The 22955-nt window shown below is 41.0% G+C and overlaps 1 protein-coding gene across 1 annotated transcript in view; it reads right to left on the bottom strand.

Moving 5' to 3' along the window:
- ZNF704 (zinc finger protein 704) overlaps nt 1-22955 on the bottom strand; it is a gene marked incomplete at its 5' end in the record, with an annotated part of 218135 nt that overhangs the window by 2466 nt on the left and 192714 nt on the right. The window contains 3 exons of the mRNA XM_003782530.2: nt 4518-4615; nt 13595-13699; nt 17847-18114. Coding sequence (XP_003782578.2) covers nt 4518-4615; nt 13595-13699; nt 17847-18114 — 471 coding nt within the window. The remainder of the gene's footprint in view (nt 1-4517; nt 4616-13594; nt 13700-17846; nt 18115-22955) is intronic.

Raw genomic sequence — 22955 nt, 5'->3', positions numbered from 1 at the left:
CTCAAGCTGTCACCCTGGGTAGAGTGCTGTGGCATCACAGCTCACAGCAACCTCCAACTCCTGGGCTCAAGCAAGTCTCCTGCCTCAGCCTCCCAAGTAACCGGGACTACACACGCCTGACACAACGCCTGGCTATTTTTTGGTTGCAGCCGTCATTGTTGTTTGGTGGGCCTGGGCTGGATTCGAACCTGCCTCCTTAGGTGTATGTGGCTGGCGCCTTAGCAACTTGAGCCACAAGTGCTGAGCCACTATTCTTGCTCTTTAGGGCCACTATTATTTTTTTAAATTTCAGATTAATGTGAAGGCACAGATGATGAGGTTATATGGTTTGTATTTGCTAGGTAAAGTCCAAGTTGTAGTTCAGCTCTTCACCCAGGAGGTGTGCTGTATACCTTACACTGTACCCGTGAGAAAGCTTACCAATGCCCTTCTTCTCTCCTCCCCACTGGAATTACGTTTTCCTCTCATGAGGGTGTGTAGTTGTTCATCTATTGGCTTCATATTAGTACTGAGTGCATTGGATACTTGCTTTTCCATTCTTGATTCACTTTATTAAGAGCAATGTTCAACCCCATCCACATTAATACAAAAGATGTAAGGTCTCCTTTTTTATGGCTGAACAGTATTCTATGGTATACAGATACACCACAGTTTATTAATCCCTTCATGGGTTCATGGACACTTGGGTTGATTCCTCATCTTGGTAATTGTGAATTGAATTATGATAAACATTCAAGCACAAATGTCCGTATGGTAAAATGATCTTTTTTCTTCTGGGAAATAACTAGTATTGGGATTGTACAATCAAACAGAAGGTCTACTTTTAGTTCTTTTGAGGATTCTTCTCTTTCCAAAGAGGTTGTAGAGTCTGCAATCCCACCAACAGTGCAGAAGTGTTCCCTTCTCTCCACAACTATGCCAGCATCTGCAGCTTTGGGATTTTGTGATGTAGGCTATTCTCACTGGAGTTAGGTAATCTCAAGATGGTTTTGATTTGCATTTCTCTGATGATCAGGGACGATGAGCATTTTTCTCATGTTTGTTAGCCATTTGTCTGTCTTCTTTGGAGAAGGTTCAGTTCATGTCTCTGGTCCAATGATAAATGAGATGGTTTGCCCTTTTCTTGTTGATTGAATTCTCTATATATTTTGGCCATCCCTTTGTCAGATTTGTAACATTTAAATATCTTTTCCCACTCTGAAAAGACAGACTCTGAAAGTTGTCTATTTGCCTTAATTATTTTGTTCTTAGTTGTACAGAAACTTTTTAGCTTAAGTCCCAATTACTTATTTTTGTTGTTGCTGCAATTGCCAATGGAGTCGTCTTCACAAATGTTTCCCCGGGCTGATATCAAGAGTTTCCCCATATTTTCTTCTAGAGTTTTTTTTTAAATCATTTCATGTCATGTATTTAAATCTTTTATCCATCATGAATTAACTTTGATAAGTAGTGAAAGGTGCAGGCTAGTTTCAGTCTCCCAGAACCATTTATTGAAAAGGGGTTCTTTTCCCCAGTATATGCTTTTGTATGGTTTATTAAAGATCAGATGGCGATATGAGGCTGGTTTCATCTCTTCTGTTCCATATGTCTATATCTCTATTTTTGCGCCAATACTATGTTGTTTTGATCACTGTGTGGACTTGTATTCTGGTAGAGTGATGCCTCTGGCTTTGTTTTTATTACTAAGAATAGCCTTGGCTATATGGGTTTTTTTCTGGTTCCATACAAAATGAAGAGCTATTTTTTCCATTTCTTCAAAGTATGGCATTGGTATCTTAATGGGGATTGCATTGAATCCGTAGATTGCTTTGGGCAGCAGACATTTGAACAATGTTGATTCTTCCTCAGCAAAACCATGTCATGTTTTTCCATTTGTTTGTCTTCTGCCATTTCTTTTCTTGGAGGTTCTTCACCTCTTTTGTTAGGTATACTCCTAAGTATTTCATTTTCTGTGAAGGGTATTGTGTCTTTGATTTGATTCTTGGCTTGATTTTTATTGGCATATGTGAAGGCTATTGATTTGTGGACAATGATTTTATATCCTGAGATATGACAGTATTTCTTGATCACTTCTAGGAGTCTCATGGTTGAGTCTCTAGAGTTTTCTACACATAAAATCATATCTCAGCAAAGAGCAAGTGTTTGAACTCCTTTGTCCCCATTTGGATGTCCTTGATGTCTTCTCTCACCTGACTGCAGTGACTTCCAGCACTATGTTGAATAGTAGTGGCACCAGTGAAAATCCTTGTCTGGTGCCAGTTTTAAGTGGAAATGCTTTCAGTTTTATTTTATTATTTTATTATTTTATTTTTTTTGAGACAGAACCTCAAGCTATCCCCCTGGGCAGAGTGCTGTGGCACCACAGCTCACAGCAACCTCCAACTCCTGGGCTCAAGCGAGTCTCCTGCCTCAGCCTCCCAAGTAGCTGGGACCACAGGTACCCACCACAACACTTGGCTATTTTTTTTGGTTGCAGCCATCATTGTTGTTTGGCGGCCCGGGCTGGATTCAAACCCACCACCTTAGGTGTATGTGGCTGGCACCTTAGCCACTTGAGCCACAGGAGCCGAGCCCAGTTTTATTCTCTTTGGTATGATATTGGCTGTGGGTTTGTCATAGATGGCTTTAATCAGCTTAAGAAATGTCCCATCTATGCCTAATTTCATAAGTGTTCTTATCAGAAAAGGATGCCAAATTTTGTTGAATGCTTTTTCTGCATCTATTGAGACAATCATATGGTCTTTGTTTTTGCTTCTATTGATGATGTAGATTACATTTATGGATTTGTGTATGTTGAATACACAACATACACAAACATATGCATCCCTTGCATAGGGATGCAAGTTATGAAGGATAACTTGCATCCCTAGGATAAAGCCTACTTGATCGTGATGTTTAATTTTTTAAATGTATAGTTATATTCTATTTGCTAGGATTTTACTGAATATTTTTGCAATGATATTCATTAGTGAAATTGGTCTAAAGTTGTTCTTTTTTGTTGGGTCCTTTTCTGGTTTTGGAATCAGGATGACACTTGCTTCACAGAACATGTCAGGGAAGGTTCCTATCTTCTCAATGTTTTGGAAGAGTTCTGCAGTAAAGGCACAAGCTTTCCTTGAAGGTTTGGTACAATTCTGGTGTGAAGCTATCTGGTCCAGGACCTTTCTTTGTTGTTGGGAGCTTTTTTATTGTTGCAATTTCAGTGCTTGATATTGGTCTGTTCAAGATTTCTATTTCTTCTTGGTTAAGTCTAGGGAAAAGGTGTGGTTCTAGGTATTGGTCCATTTCCTTTACATTTTCAAATTTCTGGGCATAGAATTATTTTGTATTAATCAGAGGTGATTTCTTATATCACTGTGGAATCTGTTATTTCCTCTTTCTCATTTCTGATTGAGGTTATTAGAGATCTTACTTTTCTGCTTCTAGTTAATCTGGTGAAAGGTTTATTGAATTTGTTCACCATTTCAAAGAATCAACTTTCTGTTTTGTTAATTTTGTGAGGTTTTTTTTTATAGATATAGAGTCTCACTTTATCACCCTCGGTGGAGTGCCATGGCATCACACAGCTCACAGCAACCTCCAGTTCCTGGACATAGGAAATTCTCCTGCCTCAGCCTCCTGAGTAGCTGGGACCACAGGCCGAGTCTGCCACAACGCCTGGCTAGTGAGTGATTTTTTTGCTTTCAATTTATTTCTGATCTAATTTTGGTTATTTCTCTTCTGCTAGTTTGGGGTTGGATTGCTCTTTTCCAGTTCCTTGAGATGATTCATTAGGTTGTTGAAACACGCTCTCCTGGTTTTTTTGGATGTGGGTATCTAATGCAATCAATTTCCCTCTTAGGAATGTGTTTGTAGTGTCTCTTTGAAGCCATTATTAAGCAAAATAAGGGTGGCTTAAACATAAGCACAGTAATACCACAACAGTTGATCTGATAACCCAGATGGCTAAATGACTAATGAGTGGGAAGCACAGACAGTGGCGATACACTGGACAAAGGGAAGATTCATGCCCAGATCAGAAAAGCATAGAATGGTGCCTGAGATCTTAACATGCTACTCAAAATGGCATGCAATTTAAAACGTATGAATTGTTTATTTCTAGGATTTTCCCTTAATATTTCTGAACTGTGATTGACCATGGGTAACTGAAACTACAAAAAGAGAAATCACAGATTAAAAGGGACTACTATGTTCTCCTGGGCAGATTGTGCTTGATCTGTACTAAAAATTGTATGTTGTAGCTCATTTAATATAAAAATTAATACAACATGATTCTAAGTAGCCCTAAGAATCACTATTATGTATCCTACAAAAAACTTACTGTAAACCATTACTACCTCCCCCAAGAAATCACCTAACACATCTTCACTAATAGTTAATGAAATCCCCTTTCTTTTACCCATCTATTGATTGTGGGGAAATTTTATGGAGGATCATCACTCTGGTTTCTTTGTTCTTTTTGTGTTTTACTGTTAGTTCCCCTGTGGTGAGGTGTGTGGAGTTTCAAGCATTCATACCTTAGGCTGACGGTGCCCCTGGGTGGGGAGGACAGGATTGTGTGGCTGTGCTGTCTCTGTTCTCCAGTGCTCACCGGATGATGATGTGTTGGTGACACCTGGTAAATACATGGAAAGCAAAGTTGATGGGGTGGGGTCTCCACCCCATGAATTTATTTAGCCTTTGCTATGTGGCCAGTGGTCCTTTCTTCAGAGATCACTTGTTGCATGAACAAGGAAGAATTTAGATGCATTCTCAAATAGAAAAGGTCCATCAACAGCCCATATTTGAAAAGTCTGTTACTTCATATCTAGCATGCCAAGTTGCCATAATATCACATTTTCACTTGAATAATATTTTTAAACCTTATAGCATTTTTACAATTTCATTTCATCCTCATGAACTCTGTTAAGTAGGGCAAGTCTTATGATTTCCTTCTTAGAAGATAGAAACTACCTAGAGAGGAAAAGAGATTCATTTGAGATTATATAGCTAATCAGTGACGATGACACAACGTGGGCCTCGGCCAGGGGTCCTCAAACTTTTTAAACAGGGGGCCAGTTCACTGTTCCTCGGACCGTTGGAGGGCTGGACTGCAGGCCCTGGACAAGCTGGCTGCTAAGCAGAACAGGCAATCCAGCAAAAACACCTGGCGGGCTGGATAAATGTCCTCGGTGGGCTGCATGTGGCCCGTGGGCTGTAGTTTGAGGACGCCTGGCCTAGGCCTTCTGTTTTCTCTGTTAAGTCAATTAGAGCCACTAAATACATGGATTCATGTATTAAGACATCCCTATAGCAGACTCTGGGGTCCAAAGAGGAATAAATGCAGGAGGCAAAGAGCCTAAGCGAATCAAGAATGTGATACCATCCATGGACTAGTTGCTGGGAACTCACCATGTGCCAGGTATGCTGACAGCCCCTTTAATTTTCACAATGACCCCACACGAGCACTGTTATCATTCCCTCTTTATAGATAAGGAAGCCAAAGAAGAGGAGGGTTAAGATCATGGCTTGAGTAATGGCAGAGCCAGGGCTGGCCTGCAGTTCTCCCTGACTCCAGACCATATATTTAACCCTGGTATATTCTGCTTCTCAGGCATAAATAACATCAGGAGGACCTCTGTTATAATTGATCCCTCCTAGATTACTCATGTGGTCCCTTTACATCTCTTGCTCTTCTAAATATCTTCACAACTCCTGGAATTCTTAAAAACTGCAAACAAAATTTTGTCATAGAAGAAAAATGATGTGTCAAGTAATTAAACAGTATTGTCATATGTGGAATAGCAGACCTTTAATAAATATAAAACCTTAGTCACCTAGTAGCCAACATAGGTGTAGAAACAGCATTGCCAATTACTAGCCATGGAGCATTCCTCATAGCACTGACTTTCTCTAGCAGGGAACTAGTACTCTCTTTTCTATCAACGTAAACGAAGGTACATCAGTGCTATTTTCCCAGACGTTAATTTTAATGCTATAGTTTGAATGTTTGTCCCTTGAAAAACTCATGTTGAAATTTAATTGCCATTGCAACAGTATTAAGAGGTGGGACCCTTAAGGGTGATGAGGCCATGAGGGCTCCTCTCTCTTGGGTGGGATTGCTGTCATTATAAAAGGGTGAGTTCAGCCCCCTCTGACCCTTTCTCACCTTCCACCATGTGATGACACACAAGGCCCTTGCTAGATGCTGGTATTTTGATACTGGACTTCTCAGTCTCTAGATTGTTGGCCAATAAATTTCATCTCATAAATTATCTAGTGAAAAGTATCCTGTCCTAGCATCACAAAATGATCTAAGACATTTGCAAAATTATATAGTTAGGTAAAAAATGAACATTTTAAACTTTTGTTACTATGAGTCTGAATTGTTCTATACCATGAGTCTTTGCTTTATGCTAAAGTTGGGTGAAGCAAGGGCCAGCAGAGGTAATTAATATGCAGAATTTAAGAAAAGCTTTGAAGTTCAGTGCATTACCTGACAGATATGTAGGTCCTTCCAAGGGCAGAAGGTGCCTCCTCCCCTGTGGACTTGGTTTTGTACAGGATACATAGTATTAAACTAGAGGAGGCAAAGACCTCAGATGCTGAGGGCCACCAGAGTTGATTTAGAATATGTACCTATGAGGTGTTTTAAATTATCAGGAGAATAAAAGTAAAAAATTTAAAAATTACTGTAGACCTTGTACAATGCCAAGAATACTGCCTTATTTAGTCAGAGAATTGGAATTTAGTTGGTAGAACAGTGACACTACTTCCATCAGCTGGGGATAATGTGGAAGGTTCTAGATTGTACAAAGTTGCCATAGCCCTTGTATATAGGTGATCAAACTTATTGGATGCTCTTCATTTGATACATACTTATAAGTACTTACTATGCACCAGGCATTGTTCTAGACCCTGAAGATACGGACAGGAACAAAATAAAGTCTCTGCCCTTGGGGAGACTGACTATAAATAGAAACATGGTTAAGAGCATTTTAAGTGATACCTACCCAAAAGAAATAAAATAGGGTAATAGGCTAAAGTATAGTCAAAGGAGAGCACATTTTTTTATTTTGGGTGCTGAGAAGGCCTCCCAACGACATAACCTTTTACCCACAGGGCATTCTAGAGAAGAGGGGAGGATTATTCTAAGGGCAATGAGAAGCCACTAGAGAGTTTAAAAAAATGAGACGTTGGATTAATGCTTTAAACAGATCACTTTGGTTCTTTATGGAATGGATTGGAGGTAGCCTGTAAAGAAGCCCTACAGATTACTTAAGAGGCTTTTGCAAGATTCCAGGCAGAAACATACCAGTGGTTTCAATCAGCATGGTGGTCATGAGAAGGGCCTGGATTCTGTTCTTTAGAGGCACAGCTTATGGATGGAGGGACTGTGGGATGAAGAAAATGCAGATGCATCTCTAGATGAATAAAAGATGAGTCAGGAGGAGTCAAAGAGGAGTCTTAGGTTCTGGCTTAGTGGCTGGGGGTGGGGAGGGTGGTGCCATCTACTGAGATAGGAAAACTGGAGACAAATTATGGGAGGTGGGGGCAGGAGGAATAGGGTTTTCAAAATTCATGAGCAGAGTTTGAGGAATATGGACTGGTTTGGTCCATTTTGTCCTGCTATAGCCAAATATCTGAGACTGGGTAATTTATGATAAACAGGACTTTGTTTCTTACAGTTTTGGAGGGGGTTAAGTCCAAGATTGAGAAGCTCCTTCTGGCAAGGGCATTTTGTTTTTATAACAAATATACTTTTGCAATAATGTTAATCCATTCAAGATCATTTCTTAAAGGTCTCACTGCCCAATGCTGTTCCATTGGGGATTAAGTTTCCAACACATGAACTTTGGGAGACACATTCAAAGTGTAGCATGGTCCCATGGCAGGAACAATCCCCTCCACAGCCTTTATTCCTGCTAATATCTCTCTTAACTTGGGATTCTGGGCATGCACATTATATATGCAGCCCCCTCCTCATTCCACAACAGACTTCGGTTTCCACAGGGTATAACAACAAGAGACAGAGGAGAGCTACTTCATACTTTGGTATGTGGCTTTGTTCTGGGGGGGGGGGGCTCAGTATGTCTTCAGGCTTAATAGCAAGATAATCCTTTTAGCTTTTTATTTTAGTTGGGGATGCAGGTGGGGAAACCAAGGGAGTGACAAGGGTGGGGAACTACCACTTATTCAGTGCTCACAAATGTGAAAGATGGACAACTAGGTTACTTCTTACCCCCTTTAATCCTCATAGCAAGCCTGTAAAGTAAGTGATCTATAGCTATATCTTATAGATAAATAAACTTGGAGGTGGCCTTCATGGCATCCCAGAGGTAAAAGCAGGCCTAGCAGTAATTTACTGAGAGCTTGCTAAATAAGCTGAATGTATGTTATCTAATTTAATCTTCACAACAACCCTATCATACCCATCATTTCCATTTTATAGATGAGGAAATGGAGAAGCAGATTGTGCAGGCCACACAGTTAGTACGTGGTGGACTCAGGATTTGAACATTGCTGTCTGATACCAGCTGCCCTGGGAACTTACTTCTGAATGATGTTGAAGCCATTCTTTCCACTCTTCCATCCTCCCACACAATTAATGGAAATAATGTGTGGCCCAAAGTAAAGCTCTAGAAAGCATTATTATTATTATTATTATTATTAATATTTTTTTTTTTTGAGACAGAGTGTCAAGCTGTCGCTCTGGGTAGAGTGCCGTGGTGGCACAGCTCATAGCAACTTCAAACTCTTGTACTTAAGTGATTCTCTTGCCTCAGCATCCCAAGTAGCTGGGACTACAGGTTCCTGGCTATTTTTTGGTTGTGTTGTCATTGTTGTTTGGCAGGTCTGGGCTGGTTCGAATCCACCAGCTCTGGTTTATGTGGCTGGTGCCCTAGCCACTTGAGCTACAGGCACTGAGCCTGGAAAGCATAGCAGATACTTAGAAAGTATCCTATATTATTGATAAATAAAATTATTGGGCTATGTGTCCATAATTTGTCTACTGTTTGGAGTTATTTAAAGTCTTCTGAGGTCACACTTAAACTATTATATTCTACAAGAACTGTGGGTAATCTCTCCCATGTATTGAGTACATTTGTGTTATATGAATTAATCCTAAATAGAGAGACTCTTCTTTCTCTGACCCTTGTTTTATAGTAATAGGACATGTGAAAGGTAGCAATAAGTTCCCCATCATGTTAGCCACATCCTTAGGCACTGTTTGAACAACACAACACTTTAAGGTAGTAATAGAATAGAGGATATTACTTCAAAAGACCACATGACTAGCTAAAGGGCACAGTTCATAAATCCCAGAGCCAGGACTTGTAACCAGCTCTCACATTAGAACAGTAATGCATACAGATATGCCTTTTGGCAAATATGATGTAGAAATTTCTTTTCTTCATAATTATCTCTCTCTCAAGAAGAAAAAAGACATTTGGCTTGGTTTTAACCTCTTATACTATTCTGAATCCTCCCTCAAAGCATTACAAAAAGCCCAGCCAAACATTTAACAATTAAACATTGCTCTTCTGCTGCCCTTTCAGACTTGGAGATTCTCTCCAATAGCCTGAAGCCCAGAAGTGCCACTGGACAGCAGGCTGACTAGCTCCTACTCATTTATCAGCAGTTGTTACAAATGGTAGCATTCTCCCAAAATTCATATGTTGAAGTTCTAACCCACAAGCGTGGCTGTATTTGGAGTCAGAGCCTTTAAGAAAATAAGGTGAAATGTGGTCATAATGGTGGGGCCCTGATCCAAGAGGATTCTTACAAGAAACACCAGAAGGCTGGTACCCCATAACAGCGTGCTTGCTCACTCCCTCTCAGTTGTATATATGCAGAGGAAAAGCCATCTGAAGACACGGTGAGAAGGTAGCCATCGTTAAGCCAGAAGAGAGCCCTCACCAGGAGGTGAACTGGCAGACACCTTGATCTTGGACTCTATCCTCTAGAATCCGGAGAAAATACATTTCTGTTGTTTAAGCCACTGACTCTATGGTATTTTGTTATGGCAGCCCAAGTTGATCAATAAAGAAGACGAGACTCTGGGAGGCTGCGGTGGGAGGATGGCTTGAGCTGAGCTCCGGAGTTCCAGCCCAGGCTGAGCAAGATCCCATCTCTACTAAAAACAGAAAAACTAGTTGGGTGTTATGGCAGGCACCTGTCACAGCTACTCAGGAGTCTGAGGCAGGAGGATCACTTGAGCCCAGGAGGTGGGCATTGCAGTGAAGTACAAAGATACCACTATACTCTATGCAGGCAACAGAATGAGACTCTTTCTTAATAAAAAAAAAGAAAAAAGTAAAGCCGAGGGCTCTTAGTTTTCTCCCATGAAAAGACAGAGAAAGAAATGGAGATAATTAGAAGAAAAGGCAGGTCATTAGGGAAAAACAGGTCAAAGAAAGTTGTAATTAGTGAGGGTCCTCTTTCCACCACACTTCCCACAGCCGTAGGCTAGAAAAGACTGAACTTCCACTTAACATTTGTAAATATGGAGTTCAGCCTTCTTGGCTATTCACCTCCGGGAAGAGGTCTTACCCTGGGAACTTATTAAAGCCTACAATGTTCAGGAAATCTAGCAAAGGCAAATGAGTAAATAAAATCCTGCAACCCTTGGGATTTCTCAGAAAGGGATTTTTCAAAGATGCAGGAGAAAAGTAAACCCTAATCAGAGTTGACAACCTTTGGGTATTTGTTTTGCAGTACAAAGAGAAAGGCATTTTTTAAAAGATATTTTATAAGATGAAAAGTGAAAAATTCTTCCGTTGAGGCAGAGCTGAAGCCATCATTAATACTAATTTATTATAAAACTTTTCAGTGTTTCTGTCTGAAAGCCCTCTTATACCAAGTTAGAAGGTGTGGATTCACGTGTTCTTAGACTCCACCTGGCTCTTTGTCTTCAGGGGCTGGGCTGGCACTCTTGGAGAATTCAGGGACAGTTGTTGGCGCCCAGTCAGTGGGCCTATGACAGTCCTGCAAGTGGTGTGGCCCATTCATCACAAGAGCCAGCCCACCAGGAGAAGGAAGAGAACAAGCACTCACCTATTTTTTGAAAGCATCTAGAGCAATGGTTCTCAACCTGTGGGTTGTGACCGCAGGAACTGTATTAAAGGGTTGCGACATTAGGAAGGTTGAGAACTACGGCTATAGAGACTTTAGCAATGTAAAGAACATTACTGGCCAAAATGTTCTTACTTCTCTAGAGTGAAACAGAAACCTCTGAAAATACCACTGCCAACCTTACCAGCCTTATCTTACCTTAAATAGGAATGGCAAGCTTCCTTGCCTTAACCGTCCAAAGTCTTAGCTAAATAAAACAGCTTACATAACCAGCAAGACTGGAAATCTCTGGTGAAAGAATATATCAGAAGCTGGCATAGGAATAGCCAGTGAACCCAGCCACTCTGTACTCATATACTTTCTGTTAAAGCTCTTATTTAGAATGCCCATGTTTGGGTGGTGCCTGTGGCTCAAAGGAGTAGTGTGCTGGCCCCATATGCTGGAGGTGGTGGGTTCAAACACAGCCCCAGCCAAAAACTGCAAAAAAATAAAAAATAAAAAAAATAGAATGCCCATGTTCACCAAGTAAGGGTGAAGTGAGGGGTTTCTGTGAAAACTCAGCGGCATCAAGATGAGGGGAGAGGTATGTAGTGTCTACAGCAAAGTTTTAAACTTTCTTTGTTGAAAAACACTATATAGCATGCTGCTGGTATCCTACTGTGTAAGATATTAGGAAACGTGGAAGGTGTGCAGCTAGTGAAAAACTACTCAGAATGATTTTTCTATACTTCAGAAGGAGATGATTTAATTAAGAAAGCAAAGGGAAGAAAAATTTCCCAGGTTGGTTGGTCTCAGAGGTAATTTGGAAAGTTGTCTGAACTGGGCTATTTCGTCTACACGCTGTGCTTGTCTTTATACCAGATGAGCAATAAGGTGCATGCTCTTGAAAATTCCTCCCAAGTTAAAGGCAGGAAGTAACAGGATGCAAAACAGCAGGTCCCAGGAATTCTCTAATTGTAGCTGCCATTCTAGGTCCACACAGAAGGGTTTTCTCAAATGTAATATTGAGAGTCAGTTTAGGTCTTTTCCTACCAGAAAAAAAAAAAGTCCCCCAAACGACAGCTGGTTAACCTCTGTCACCCACATCAGAGTGGGTGGATCAATGTTCTTGCCAGAAGCAAAACTAATACCGCCGCATCCAAACTGGTCTCTTCTAATGTCTACTGACAAGGTCACTCTTGCAGAGGGACCAGTGGTTAGTCCTATTCAATGAGATGGGTAACTTTAATAATGACTCCCGAGCCATGGCTCAGTTAAAAATTCTCATTCCAGGAGTATTTTCTGTAAGCCACCCCTTCCCAAATTGCTGCCAGCAGGATGCTTTTATTGTTGGCTATTCCTCTGTGGAATTTAATAAATATTCATTGATAGAGCACAGCATAATTCATTCAGTTACTTTCATTTTTGTCAGCTCCACAGAGGGCTTTGGACTTTGCTGGAAACCTCTAGGAGTTGCCAATGGTTGACAATAAGAGACTTTTGTGAGGTCCTTTGGGAAAGGAGAGGAGAAGAGAAAAATAAGGTCACTATCTGTTATCATAACCCACGCAATGAACCTTATCAGGAGTTATACACCTCTTGAGTGTCAGCAGTGTGTAGGCCTACGGCTACTTTATGATAAGCTATAAAAGACCCAATATATGTTTATTTTTTGACCCAATATATTTTCAAAAGAGTCGTTAGCAATCAAGTTAATTCATGGTGACCTATCAATTACCAATCACTTAACATATCAAATCAATTCTTATATATGACTTAAATCTGCGTATTTCAGCCCTCATTTATTTTCAAATATCCATCAGGATGGATTATTCAGACTTTGAAGGAAAGAAATGATTTCAGTTTAATTTTTTTGAATCTTCAAAATGACATACCTACAGAATAATAATTTCCTTTTTTTTTTTTTTGAAACAGAGCCTCAAGCTGTCCCCCTGGGTAGAGTGCCATGGCATCACAGCTCACAGCAACCTCCGACCCCTGGGCTCAAGCAAGTCTCCTGCCTCTGCCTCCCAAGTAGCTGGGACCACAGGTGCCTGCCACAACGCCCGGCTATTTTTTGGTTGCAGCCATCATTGTTGTTTGGCTGGCCCGGGCTGGATTCGAACCCGCCACCTTAGGTGTATGTGGCTGGTGCCTTAGCCGCTTGAGCCACAGGCGCCGAGCCCAGAATAATAATTTCAAAGTAACTTTATAAAGTTATTTATAATAACACTAGCTTTTCTATAAGAAGTCTAAGTTCAGCTATTAATTTTACAGGCTTTTAGAAATATAACAACTATACTACCAACACACAAAAAAACTCAATACCTTTCCAAGTTCTTTATCAACATTTGAAACTCTCTTCTAGTTTTCTAAACTATAAACACCTTTTTGTGGACCATAAGATAGCTTGCTGATAAGTTTACAAATGTCACTTAAAAAATATTGTACCTCTGGCATTCTGACTTTTGACTTTTCCTGCACGTTTCTCAATTTATTCTCTGAATTTACTCTAAATTGGCTTTGACTAGATTTCTGGCTTTTTTGTTTTCCTACTTACTGGAATGCCTGTGAAAGTGACCGGAGGAGACTGCCAGGAAATGCTGAAGCTGCTGCCATTGGGGGTGAACTTGGCTGATCCTGGAATGGTCACAGGGGGTGTGGCCTGTTCAATAAAAAACAGAGAAAGCTGTTATAAAAGAACATTTTTCCTCAACGCCTTAAGCTCTCATCACTAAAGGCGAGCCTCAGAAATAGTTTCAGCTGTATTAATAACTTAGACTAATTACATAATATGAGGAGACTGAACAGGGTCAAAGGGAGTAGCTAGAAATAAGCTTTTTCTATACCTAAGTGACCTATCTAAAGTATAAAAGGATATGGTTTTTGACTGCTGATATTTGGAAAGAAATTTTATTATATACATATACCTATTTTATTATACTTAAGAGACAATTCCTGCCACACTGGAAAATATACATTTTTATACTGTGATGGTAGGTGGGTCATTTGGTACATTTTGGAAGGGTAATTTGGCAATGTGTCAAAATTCTTAGCAATTTGTGCTAAGGACATTCTAGGAATTTGTGCTAAGGAAACCACACAAGGATGGATGCTCCTTGCACAACCATATATTGTTAAAAAAAAAACAAACTGTAGAAAAAACAAATGTCGAGTGTTAGGGAAATAGGTAAATAAATCATGATATACCTACAGAGCCATTAAAAATGATGTTGTTAGCATGGTATTAGTATAAAAACATACACATAGACCCATTAAACAGAATGGAGAACTCAGAAGTAAGTCCACATATTTACACTGAACATTTTTGACAAAGGTACCAGGAACATAAATTGGGAAAAGGACAGAGTCTTCAATAAATGGGGCTGGAAAACTGCATATCCACAGGCAGAAGAGTGAAACTAGACCTGTATCTCTCACCACATACAAAAGTTCATTCAATAAAGATTAAAAATTTAAACCTCAGTCTTGAATCTATAAAACTAGTAGAAGAAAACATAAAGAATATAGGAAAGCAAAGATTTTATGGACCTCAAAAGAACAGGCAACAAAAACAATAATTGACAAATGGAACTCTTAAACTAAAAAGTGTCCGCACAGCAAAGGGAACAATCAACAGAGTGAAGAGACAACCTGTTGAATGGGAGAAAATAGTCAGAAAATATTCATCTGATAAAGGACTTATATGTATTAGAAATTCAAACAACCCAACAGCAGGAAACTGAATAATCCCGTGATAAAGTGGGCAAATGATCCGAATAGACATTTTTCAACATTGTACGTATGTATTAGATGGCCAATAGGTATGTGAAAAAAATACTCAACATCACAATCATCAGGGAGATGCAAATAAAAAACATGGTGAGATATCATCTTGCCCCAGTAAGAATGGCTATTATTAAAAAGATAAAAAATAATAGATGCTGGTGAGAATGCAAAGAGAACTCTCATATGCTCTTGGTGGGAAAGTAAATTAGTACAGCCATTCTTTTTTTTTTGAGACAGACTTTCATTCTGTTGCCCAGGCTAGAGTGCTCTGTCTTCAGCCTAGCTCATAGCAACCTCCAACTCCTGGGTTCAAGTGATCCTCCTGCCTCAGCCTCCCAAGTAGCTGGGACTATAGGCACCAGGCTAATTTTTCTACTTTTAGTTAAGACAGTCCTCACTCTTGCTGTGGCTGTCCTTTAACTCCTGAATTCAAGTGATCCTCCTACCTCAGCCTCCCAGAGTGCTAGGATTATAGGTGTAAGCCACTGGGCCTGGCAGTCCAGTCATTACGGAAAACAGTATTTGGTCTCAAAAAACTAAAAACTAGGGCTGTGCCTGTGGCTCAAAGGAGTAGGGCGCTGGCCTCGTATGCTAGAGGTGGTGGGTTCAAACCCAGCCCTGGCTAAAAACTGTAAAAAAACCCCCAAAAAACGCTAAACTAAAAACTACCATATAATTCACAGTCTACTGCTGGGTATTTATCCAAAGGAAAGGTAATCAGTATATCAAAGAGATACCTAAACCCTCAAGTTTATTACAACACTATTCGGAATAGTGAAGATAGGAAATCAATGTGTCCATCAATGGACAAATGGATAAAGAAAACTGGGTATATGTACAAAATGGAATACTATTTGGTCATATAAAACAATGAAATCCTGTCATTTACAGCAACCTGGATAAAAAGTGGAGGTTATTAAGTGAAATAAGCCAGGCACAGAAAGATAAACACATATTCTCACTCATATGCAGGAGATAAAAGAATTGATCTCACGCAAGTAGAGAGCAGATTGATAGTTACTAGAGGTGGGGAAAGATTGTGTGTGTGGAGGGAGGCAGAGGGGATAAGAGTTGTTTAATGGGTACAAACATACAGTTAGAAGGAATAAGATCTAATGTTCAATAGCAGAACAGGATGACGACAGGCTATATTGTATTTCAAAATAGCTCGAAGAAAGGATTTGAAATGTCCCTCCCACATAGATTATGATAAATATCCAAGGTGGATATCCTAAATTCCCTGACCTGATCATAACACACCCTGTGCATGTAACAAAATATTACAGTACCCTGTAAATATGAACATGTATCAGTTAAAATGCTGTTGTCGTGAAGACTCATTGGCATGGGAAAATGTTCGTATTATACTAAAAGCATAGTAAAAACAGTATCACAATGGATCCTTTTTAAGCAATGTGTATATATAAACAAAGTCTTGAAGAACATATACAAAAATATATCAACAAGGGGCTCTCTGGTTGCTGGAATTAGAGACGAATTTTCATTCTTTGCTGTGTTTTTAATATCTGAACATTTATAATATAAACATAAAAGTCCCAATATCATGAATACATATTTTTTATATATGTGTGTATATATACATACACACACACACACATATATATAATGCTTTGAGAGGGACCTGTTAGATCACCTAGTGCATGTTCTAACTCTGTCATTATGTATATGTGTGTATGATTGAATTCAATGTGTGTGTGTGTATATATATATATATGATTGAATTAAATATGTGTGTGTGTGTGTGTATATATATATGATTGGATTAAATTGATTCAAGCCTGTGGTTTCTGACCTAAGTGTAATGCTGAAAAATAATAAATCACAATAACATTTATTATACTAAATAATTTTATCATTAGCTTTATTCTATTCCTCTTGAGTTCAAGTCTGCTAAATAAGTGGCTGAATTCATAGGTTTGACATTTCTAATTACAAATATATTCGCTAGTGACCTGGTTTTGTAATTGGCATTAATGGAAAATATTTTGGCACCATGTAGGAAAGGCCATAAATTGTTCATTCATATTCTATCCCCTAATTCAACAATGACTCTTTTGAGAACTTAAAGAAAAAATAAAAGCTGCAGGCACGAAGATGTTCATAGTGGAGTTATTAATGATGGTAAAAAAAATGAACAGATTAAAAAGTAAATACCTAACAATATGAATGACTGACACAATTCTGTGCTTCAATTTAATTGGATACTATTCAATTATATGGAAAGTTTCAATAAAACAAAGGTGGGAGAACCTGATTACAAGTATGTAAAGGAGATCTTTAAAAGTTATATTAGGTAGTTAAGAATTATGGAATAAAAAAAGTTTTTTTAAAAATTTGAATGTGTTGAGGGGGGAAAAAAAGGAGTTGTAACAACGTCCTAAACTTGCAGAATTTGTCTTTAAGGTCCTGTCAGACTCTAGCATGACTCAGAATCCCCTGGAGGGCCTGTTACAACAGAATACTGGGCTCTGTCCCCAGTCGCTGAGCCAGGAGGTCTGGAGGGGTCCCAAGGATTTACATTTCTAACAAGCTCCCCGGTGATGATGACACTGCTGATGTGGGGAACATTGAACACCACTACTCTAATCTGAGAGGTTTAAGCACCCATGAAGTCCCAGATTTGGGGTGCAGGGTGATTCTGTTATTGTACCAAAGGTTTCCAATGCTCACCTTTTCATTCATTCAATGTTTTTTTAATTTAACAGAATCACATGCTACATGCCTAGGCACCATTCTGAGGGTTTTCTATTATTAAGGACTGTAATCCTCCTAACAACCTCTCGGGGACTGGGTCTGCAGTGGACACTGAGGAATCTGAGGGTAACCCATAGGAACCCCAAACCCATGGGAACCCCATCCGTGTGAGATCTTGGTTTTAAACGGAGAAAAAAAAAACCAGAAATGAAGCTGCTGGTTTGCCGTGTGTGATACTGTTCCTCCACAGATGGCTACCGCTTTTAGTCAAGGTCAGAGTGATTACTCTCAGGTCCCCTGAAAGTCACCTGGTAAGCGTGGTCGGTGTGCACGAGGTAGAGGGTGGTGGGAGCCGAGCGGCTCAAGGGTGTCATCAGCTTAGTCTCGGTTTTGGCACAAGGAGTTTCCGTTCGGCTTGAATCTGGGATGGGGAAGGTAGGAGGCGAAGTCAGGGACTGGGAGGGCGAGACCGGGGCCAGGCTGCTCAGTCCTTCTGCCACTGAGTCTGTGTTGAGCTTGATCTCAGTGTAGTAAAAGTCTTCTTCTCCATCACTGTAGTCAGAGTCCCCGACACGCCTAGCATAAAAGACAGCAAAACAATCCTATTAAGCCAATCTGTTTTTGTGCCATGAAACCTTGCCCTTGCTCTTACCTCTGTCTCAAATGCTTTCCCTCTCTTTTGTCTGCCTGGTGCACTCCTGCTTATCCTACGACATTCACCTGTCTACTTCCAGGGAAGCCTTCACGACCCCTTAAAGCAGTTCACTCATTCATTCATTCAATTAATAATTCAACAATTTACTGAGACTCTATTATGTCTAGCACTGTTCTAGGGTCTCCTGATAACATGGCGAAAAAAGCATTGATAAGACCCTGCCCTGATGGAACTTTTAGTCTAGTGGGGGAGGCAAGCAAGAAACTCATAAAAAAATAAATATTTAATTCATCAGGTATGGGTAAGTCCTGGAAAGAAAAACTAAGCAGCAAAGGAGTATCCTTAGCAGAGGCTGCTGGGAAAGGGCACTATTTTAAGACTGCGTTCAGGGGAAGCTCTTGAAGAGGTCACAGCTGAGCAGAGAAGTGCGTGCAGGAAAGCCCAGGCTGGACAATGGGAAGAACATTTCAGAGAAGAGTGACACAGAGACCCCAAGTGGCCAGGCTTGGTGTTTTCTAGGAAGGCAGAGAGGCCAGAAGCTGGGGCTCAGGACACAACAAGGGAGTGATGAGAAGAGTGAGGACCCGGCAGACGACAGATACATAGGGCTTTGTAGCCCATGGCAGTGGCATTAGCTTCTATTGTTATATTATGGGAGCTACTGGGGGTTTTGAGAAATGCAACTTTTTTGGAAAAGAAATAGCCAAATCACTGCAGATATTGTCTAGAAAATCGAGGACGGGAGGGCAAGAACAGGAGCAAAAAGCCATGGAGGAGCTGTTGTCAGTAATAATCCAGATGAGCCTCAGCAGGGCCTGCCAGGGCTGCAGAGGTGGAAATGACAATTAGTTGAATTCTGGGTGTGTTTTGCAGGTTCAGAGTTAGTCAGTTCTCTGTGCTCCCTTTGAAGTGTGGTCAGCCCTTTAGTGAATTACTTTCTACCTTTCTGTTTTTTTTTTTTTTTTTTTTAGACAGAGCCTCAAGCTGTCCCCCTGGGTAGAGTGCCGTGGCATTACAGCTCACAGCAACCTCCAACTCCTGGGCTCAAGCGAGCCTCCTGCCTCTGCCTCCCAAGTAGCTGGGACCACAGGCGCCCGCCACAACGCCCGGCTATTTTTTGGTTGCAGCCGTCATTGTTGTTTTGGCGGGTCCGGGCTGGGGATTCGAACCCGCCACCTTAGGTGTACGTGGCTGGCGCCTTAGCCGGTTGAGCTATAGGCGCCGAGCCTGTTTTTTTTTTTTTTTAACCCCACAGTCACCTCACTGTGATAGTGATTCTCTCGGGCCCTCTTACTCACCATCGTGCCACCCCAAACCTACTGGTGAATTTGGCACAGAGTAGATGCCTATTAAATGTTGAATGAATGAATGAAGGACAGAAGCTGAGGCTGAAGCACAGAATTAAAAACATGGATTCTAGGGTTGGACCTCTTAGGTTTGAATCCTGGCTCAGACACTAACTAGCTGTGTGTGTGATTTCGGCAGCCTCCGCATAGCCTCTGCACCTCAGTTTCTCTGTTTGCAAATGATTGTGGTGAGGATTAAGTGAGGAAGTATAAAGTGCTTAGAAATGTTCCTGACACATAATAAGCAGTAAGTTCTTACTAAAGAAAAATGACAATGTCAGAAGGTCTTAATTTTTACTATCATCAGGAAAAACATCTTCTTGGGCACTTTCAAAGTTCTTCCTGGGACATGGAACATTGGATTTTTCCACAGAAAGTTTTGAATAAAATTAAATGAACTGTCCATAACCTCATAGAACCTTTATTACATTTGTTAATTTCTAGAAAAGAGGTGCATATCTAGTGACCTGGCTTTAGGGGACAGCGGGGCACAGGCCATAGTGTCCCCTCATTTCACGGATGCGTCAGGCAGCAGCAGCAGACCCTGACTCGGAGCCAAGTTTTTTCCCTACTCCTGATCTCTACGCAGAACCTAAAATAAAAAAGCTACCTCCCACCTCCCCAGGCCTTTCAGGCTTGTCCCAGCCTAGATCCATTTCCCCTGGGCTCTCAGGCTGAGGCGTCTGGGGAGGCGTCTTTGTACCGTATCAGGTTTGGCTGGCCTGGCTTTCCAACCAGCATACCATTAAAGACCCCAGAGAGTGGGATGAGGAATGAGCGTCTGTTCTATTCCTGTCCCCACTTCCTTTCCAGTTAATAGCTGGCTGAATTTCTGCTGGCTGCCAAGTGCTACTAATAGACACACAGGCCTGGGGGAAATTGTGTGTGCTATGTGAGAATAAATCAGGACCAGCCCCTGGCACATAAGAACAGAGTGAGAGTTAAGAGAAAAAGCAGTGTACTTTTTATACTGGCAAGGTGTGCGCTGCAGCTGTGTCAGACACAAGCACATGTCTTCTTTGGGCCCTGATACGCCTCTCTCCTCACTCTCCCAACAGCTAGCACTCATTAAAAATGTCCCATCAGACTCGGCGCCCATAGCACATAGGTTACGGAGCCAGCCACATACACTGAGGGTGGCAGGTTCAAACCTGGCCCGGGTCAGCTAAACAACTGCAACAAAAAAATAGCTGGGCATTGCAACAGGTGCCTGTAGTCTCAGCTACTTGGGAGACCGAGGCAAGAGAATCACTTAAGCCCCAGAGTTTGAGATTGCTGTGAGCTGTGATGCCACGGCACTCTGCCGAGGGTGACATAGTGAGACTGTCTCAAAAAATAAAAAATAAAAATGTCCCATCATCCTATGTGTAATTGAGCTCAGGAATTAAGGCAGAGGCATGTTCTCTCTCCCAGTCCATAAGAGGACACAGGTGCTGGGCTTCCTAAACATAAGTTGGCTGTGCAGTCCTACTAACCAGGCCCGCTCTGTACAGTGGCTGGCAGGGGTATGAACCATAATTTGCTAAGGCAATTCTAAAAGCACATCAGTAAAAAGGGGGTTCCAAGGAAGCAAATAAAGTGCCTGCATTTTGAATCCCACCCACTGTGAGAGCACCCCAGGAGCTCAAGGGAAAATGGTGTGATACCACTTACAGTCTATAAATACATCCAGCATGTGCTTCTGAGTAGGGCTGAATAGGATTCAATTTTCTGGGCAGGCATACTTTAAAACAAATACTCTACCTCTTGGCTACAGTTTTGGGAAGTTCCTTCAAAGCCTTTAAATAACTGAACTGTTTACACTGTGAACTGTCTTGACAATGAGATTTGAGGGGGAGACACTCCAGGATTTCCTTTCCTGAGGCTTGAGGAATAGGACTGAGAGTGTTCTGCCGCAGGGATTTCACCTGGTATTTCTTCCCCATGGGGGCAGACCCTCTACCTAGGGGAGCAGAAGCCCAGCCTTGCTGGGCCACACTCCAGTGCTCCTGGGTGCTGTGCCCTGGAAGGCGCTGGTGCATCCTCCAATGTCAGCCTAAAGCTAGAGAGGTAGATCCCTGTTTCTCTCTAGTCACTGGTAAAGCAACCCTCAGATTGGCAACATCACCTTAGAACCTATTTTTACCTTCCGTTTACACTACTTGTTACGGACAACGCATTTCCTAAATTTATTCCTTGCTGGGTAAAATGACTATTTTGTTTATTTCTTGTGTCTTGCTGAAAGGACTTTTCTGTGCCCAAGCAGGGCAGAGCTTGGTCACCTGTCTGTATTTGTGTTAAGAACACTGGTTATAGCTTATGGCTTTTCAAGGTCCCTTCTACATCCCAGATTCCTAGATAAGAAAGACTCAGGGTGATAGAACAAGACTGCTGGACCACCACTACCCCCAAGGGTGACCCCTAACCACTGTGGCTCCTAAAGATTCATTTTATTTTTCCTTTAGATTATATAATCAGAGGACAAGTGTAGATTTTTATAAATAAAGGGCTTATTTAAGCAACAGAACGTGACAGAGCCAGATCATCAAGATTTATAGGAACATCAATGGAAGAAGAGATTGGTGTGATTCTTCAACCCTTTTTAGGCTATATATGAGGCCTGACAATTAAGTTCACAAACTCATGCTAGAAACAGTGCTGCACACCTCATTGCTGAATATCACTAAGATCACCTTTGGAGGACTCCCCGTGGGAAGCTATGCACCAAGGCTACTGCCTGGTCTGCCCTTCATAGCAATTTTGGAATGCTTTTTTCTGGAATGACCATCAGAGCCATCATTGTATGGCACACAAAATACAACAACAATCATGAATGCCACTTGGCAAGACACCACCATGTGTCTATGAGAACACAGCTATGAGACATTGATATACAAGGTTATGAAACATGACTGAGTTGTTTGTACAGTGCTGGCAATGTAAGTACACAGTGGTGGGTTCAGGAACTTGTCAGATCTCTGTACAATGACAGCTCTGATGGTCGTTCCAGAAAAGGAGAAGGATTTAATGTAAAGCCTCCCAAGTTTACTTACTGCTCTGTGCCACAGATCCCTCTGAAAATGAATAATAATGTGAGCTCTGCAGGGTCATGTGTGAAGGTCAAAAACAAAATATATGTGAGAGGTACTTGTAAAGTGTAAGTACCTTCTACTATAAGTATAGTGGCCTCTATAACCTGCAGCGGCCATCTCTCTAGAGCAGTGATTTTCAACTAGTGTGCTATGGCACACTGGTGTGCCATGAGAGGATCTTAGGTGTGTCACGAAAAATTTTAAAGATTATTAATTATTTTCAAAAGAAGTTCAAAGCACAGTAAATATATTCTTTTTTTAGGATCACTATAATTTAAGTGTGCCACAGACATTGAACTATAGGTTCAAGTGTGCCGTTAGATAAAAAAGCTTGAGAAACATTGC

This window comes from Otolemur garnettii, unplaced genomic scaffold (genome assembly GCF_000181295.1).
Source record: "Otolemur garnettii isolate 467f Iridium unplaced genomic scaffold, OtoGar3 scaffold00004, whole genome shotgun sequence".
In the NCBI taxonomy this organism is placed as follows: Eukaryota; Metazoa; Chordata; class Mammalia; order Primates; family Galagidae; genus Otolemur; species Otolemur garnettii.
This window is presented reverse-complemented; position numbering and strand designations above follow the sequence as displayed.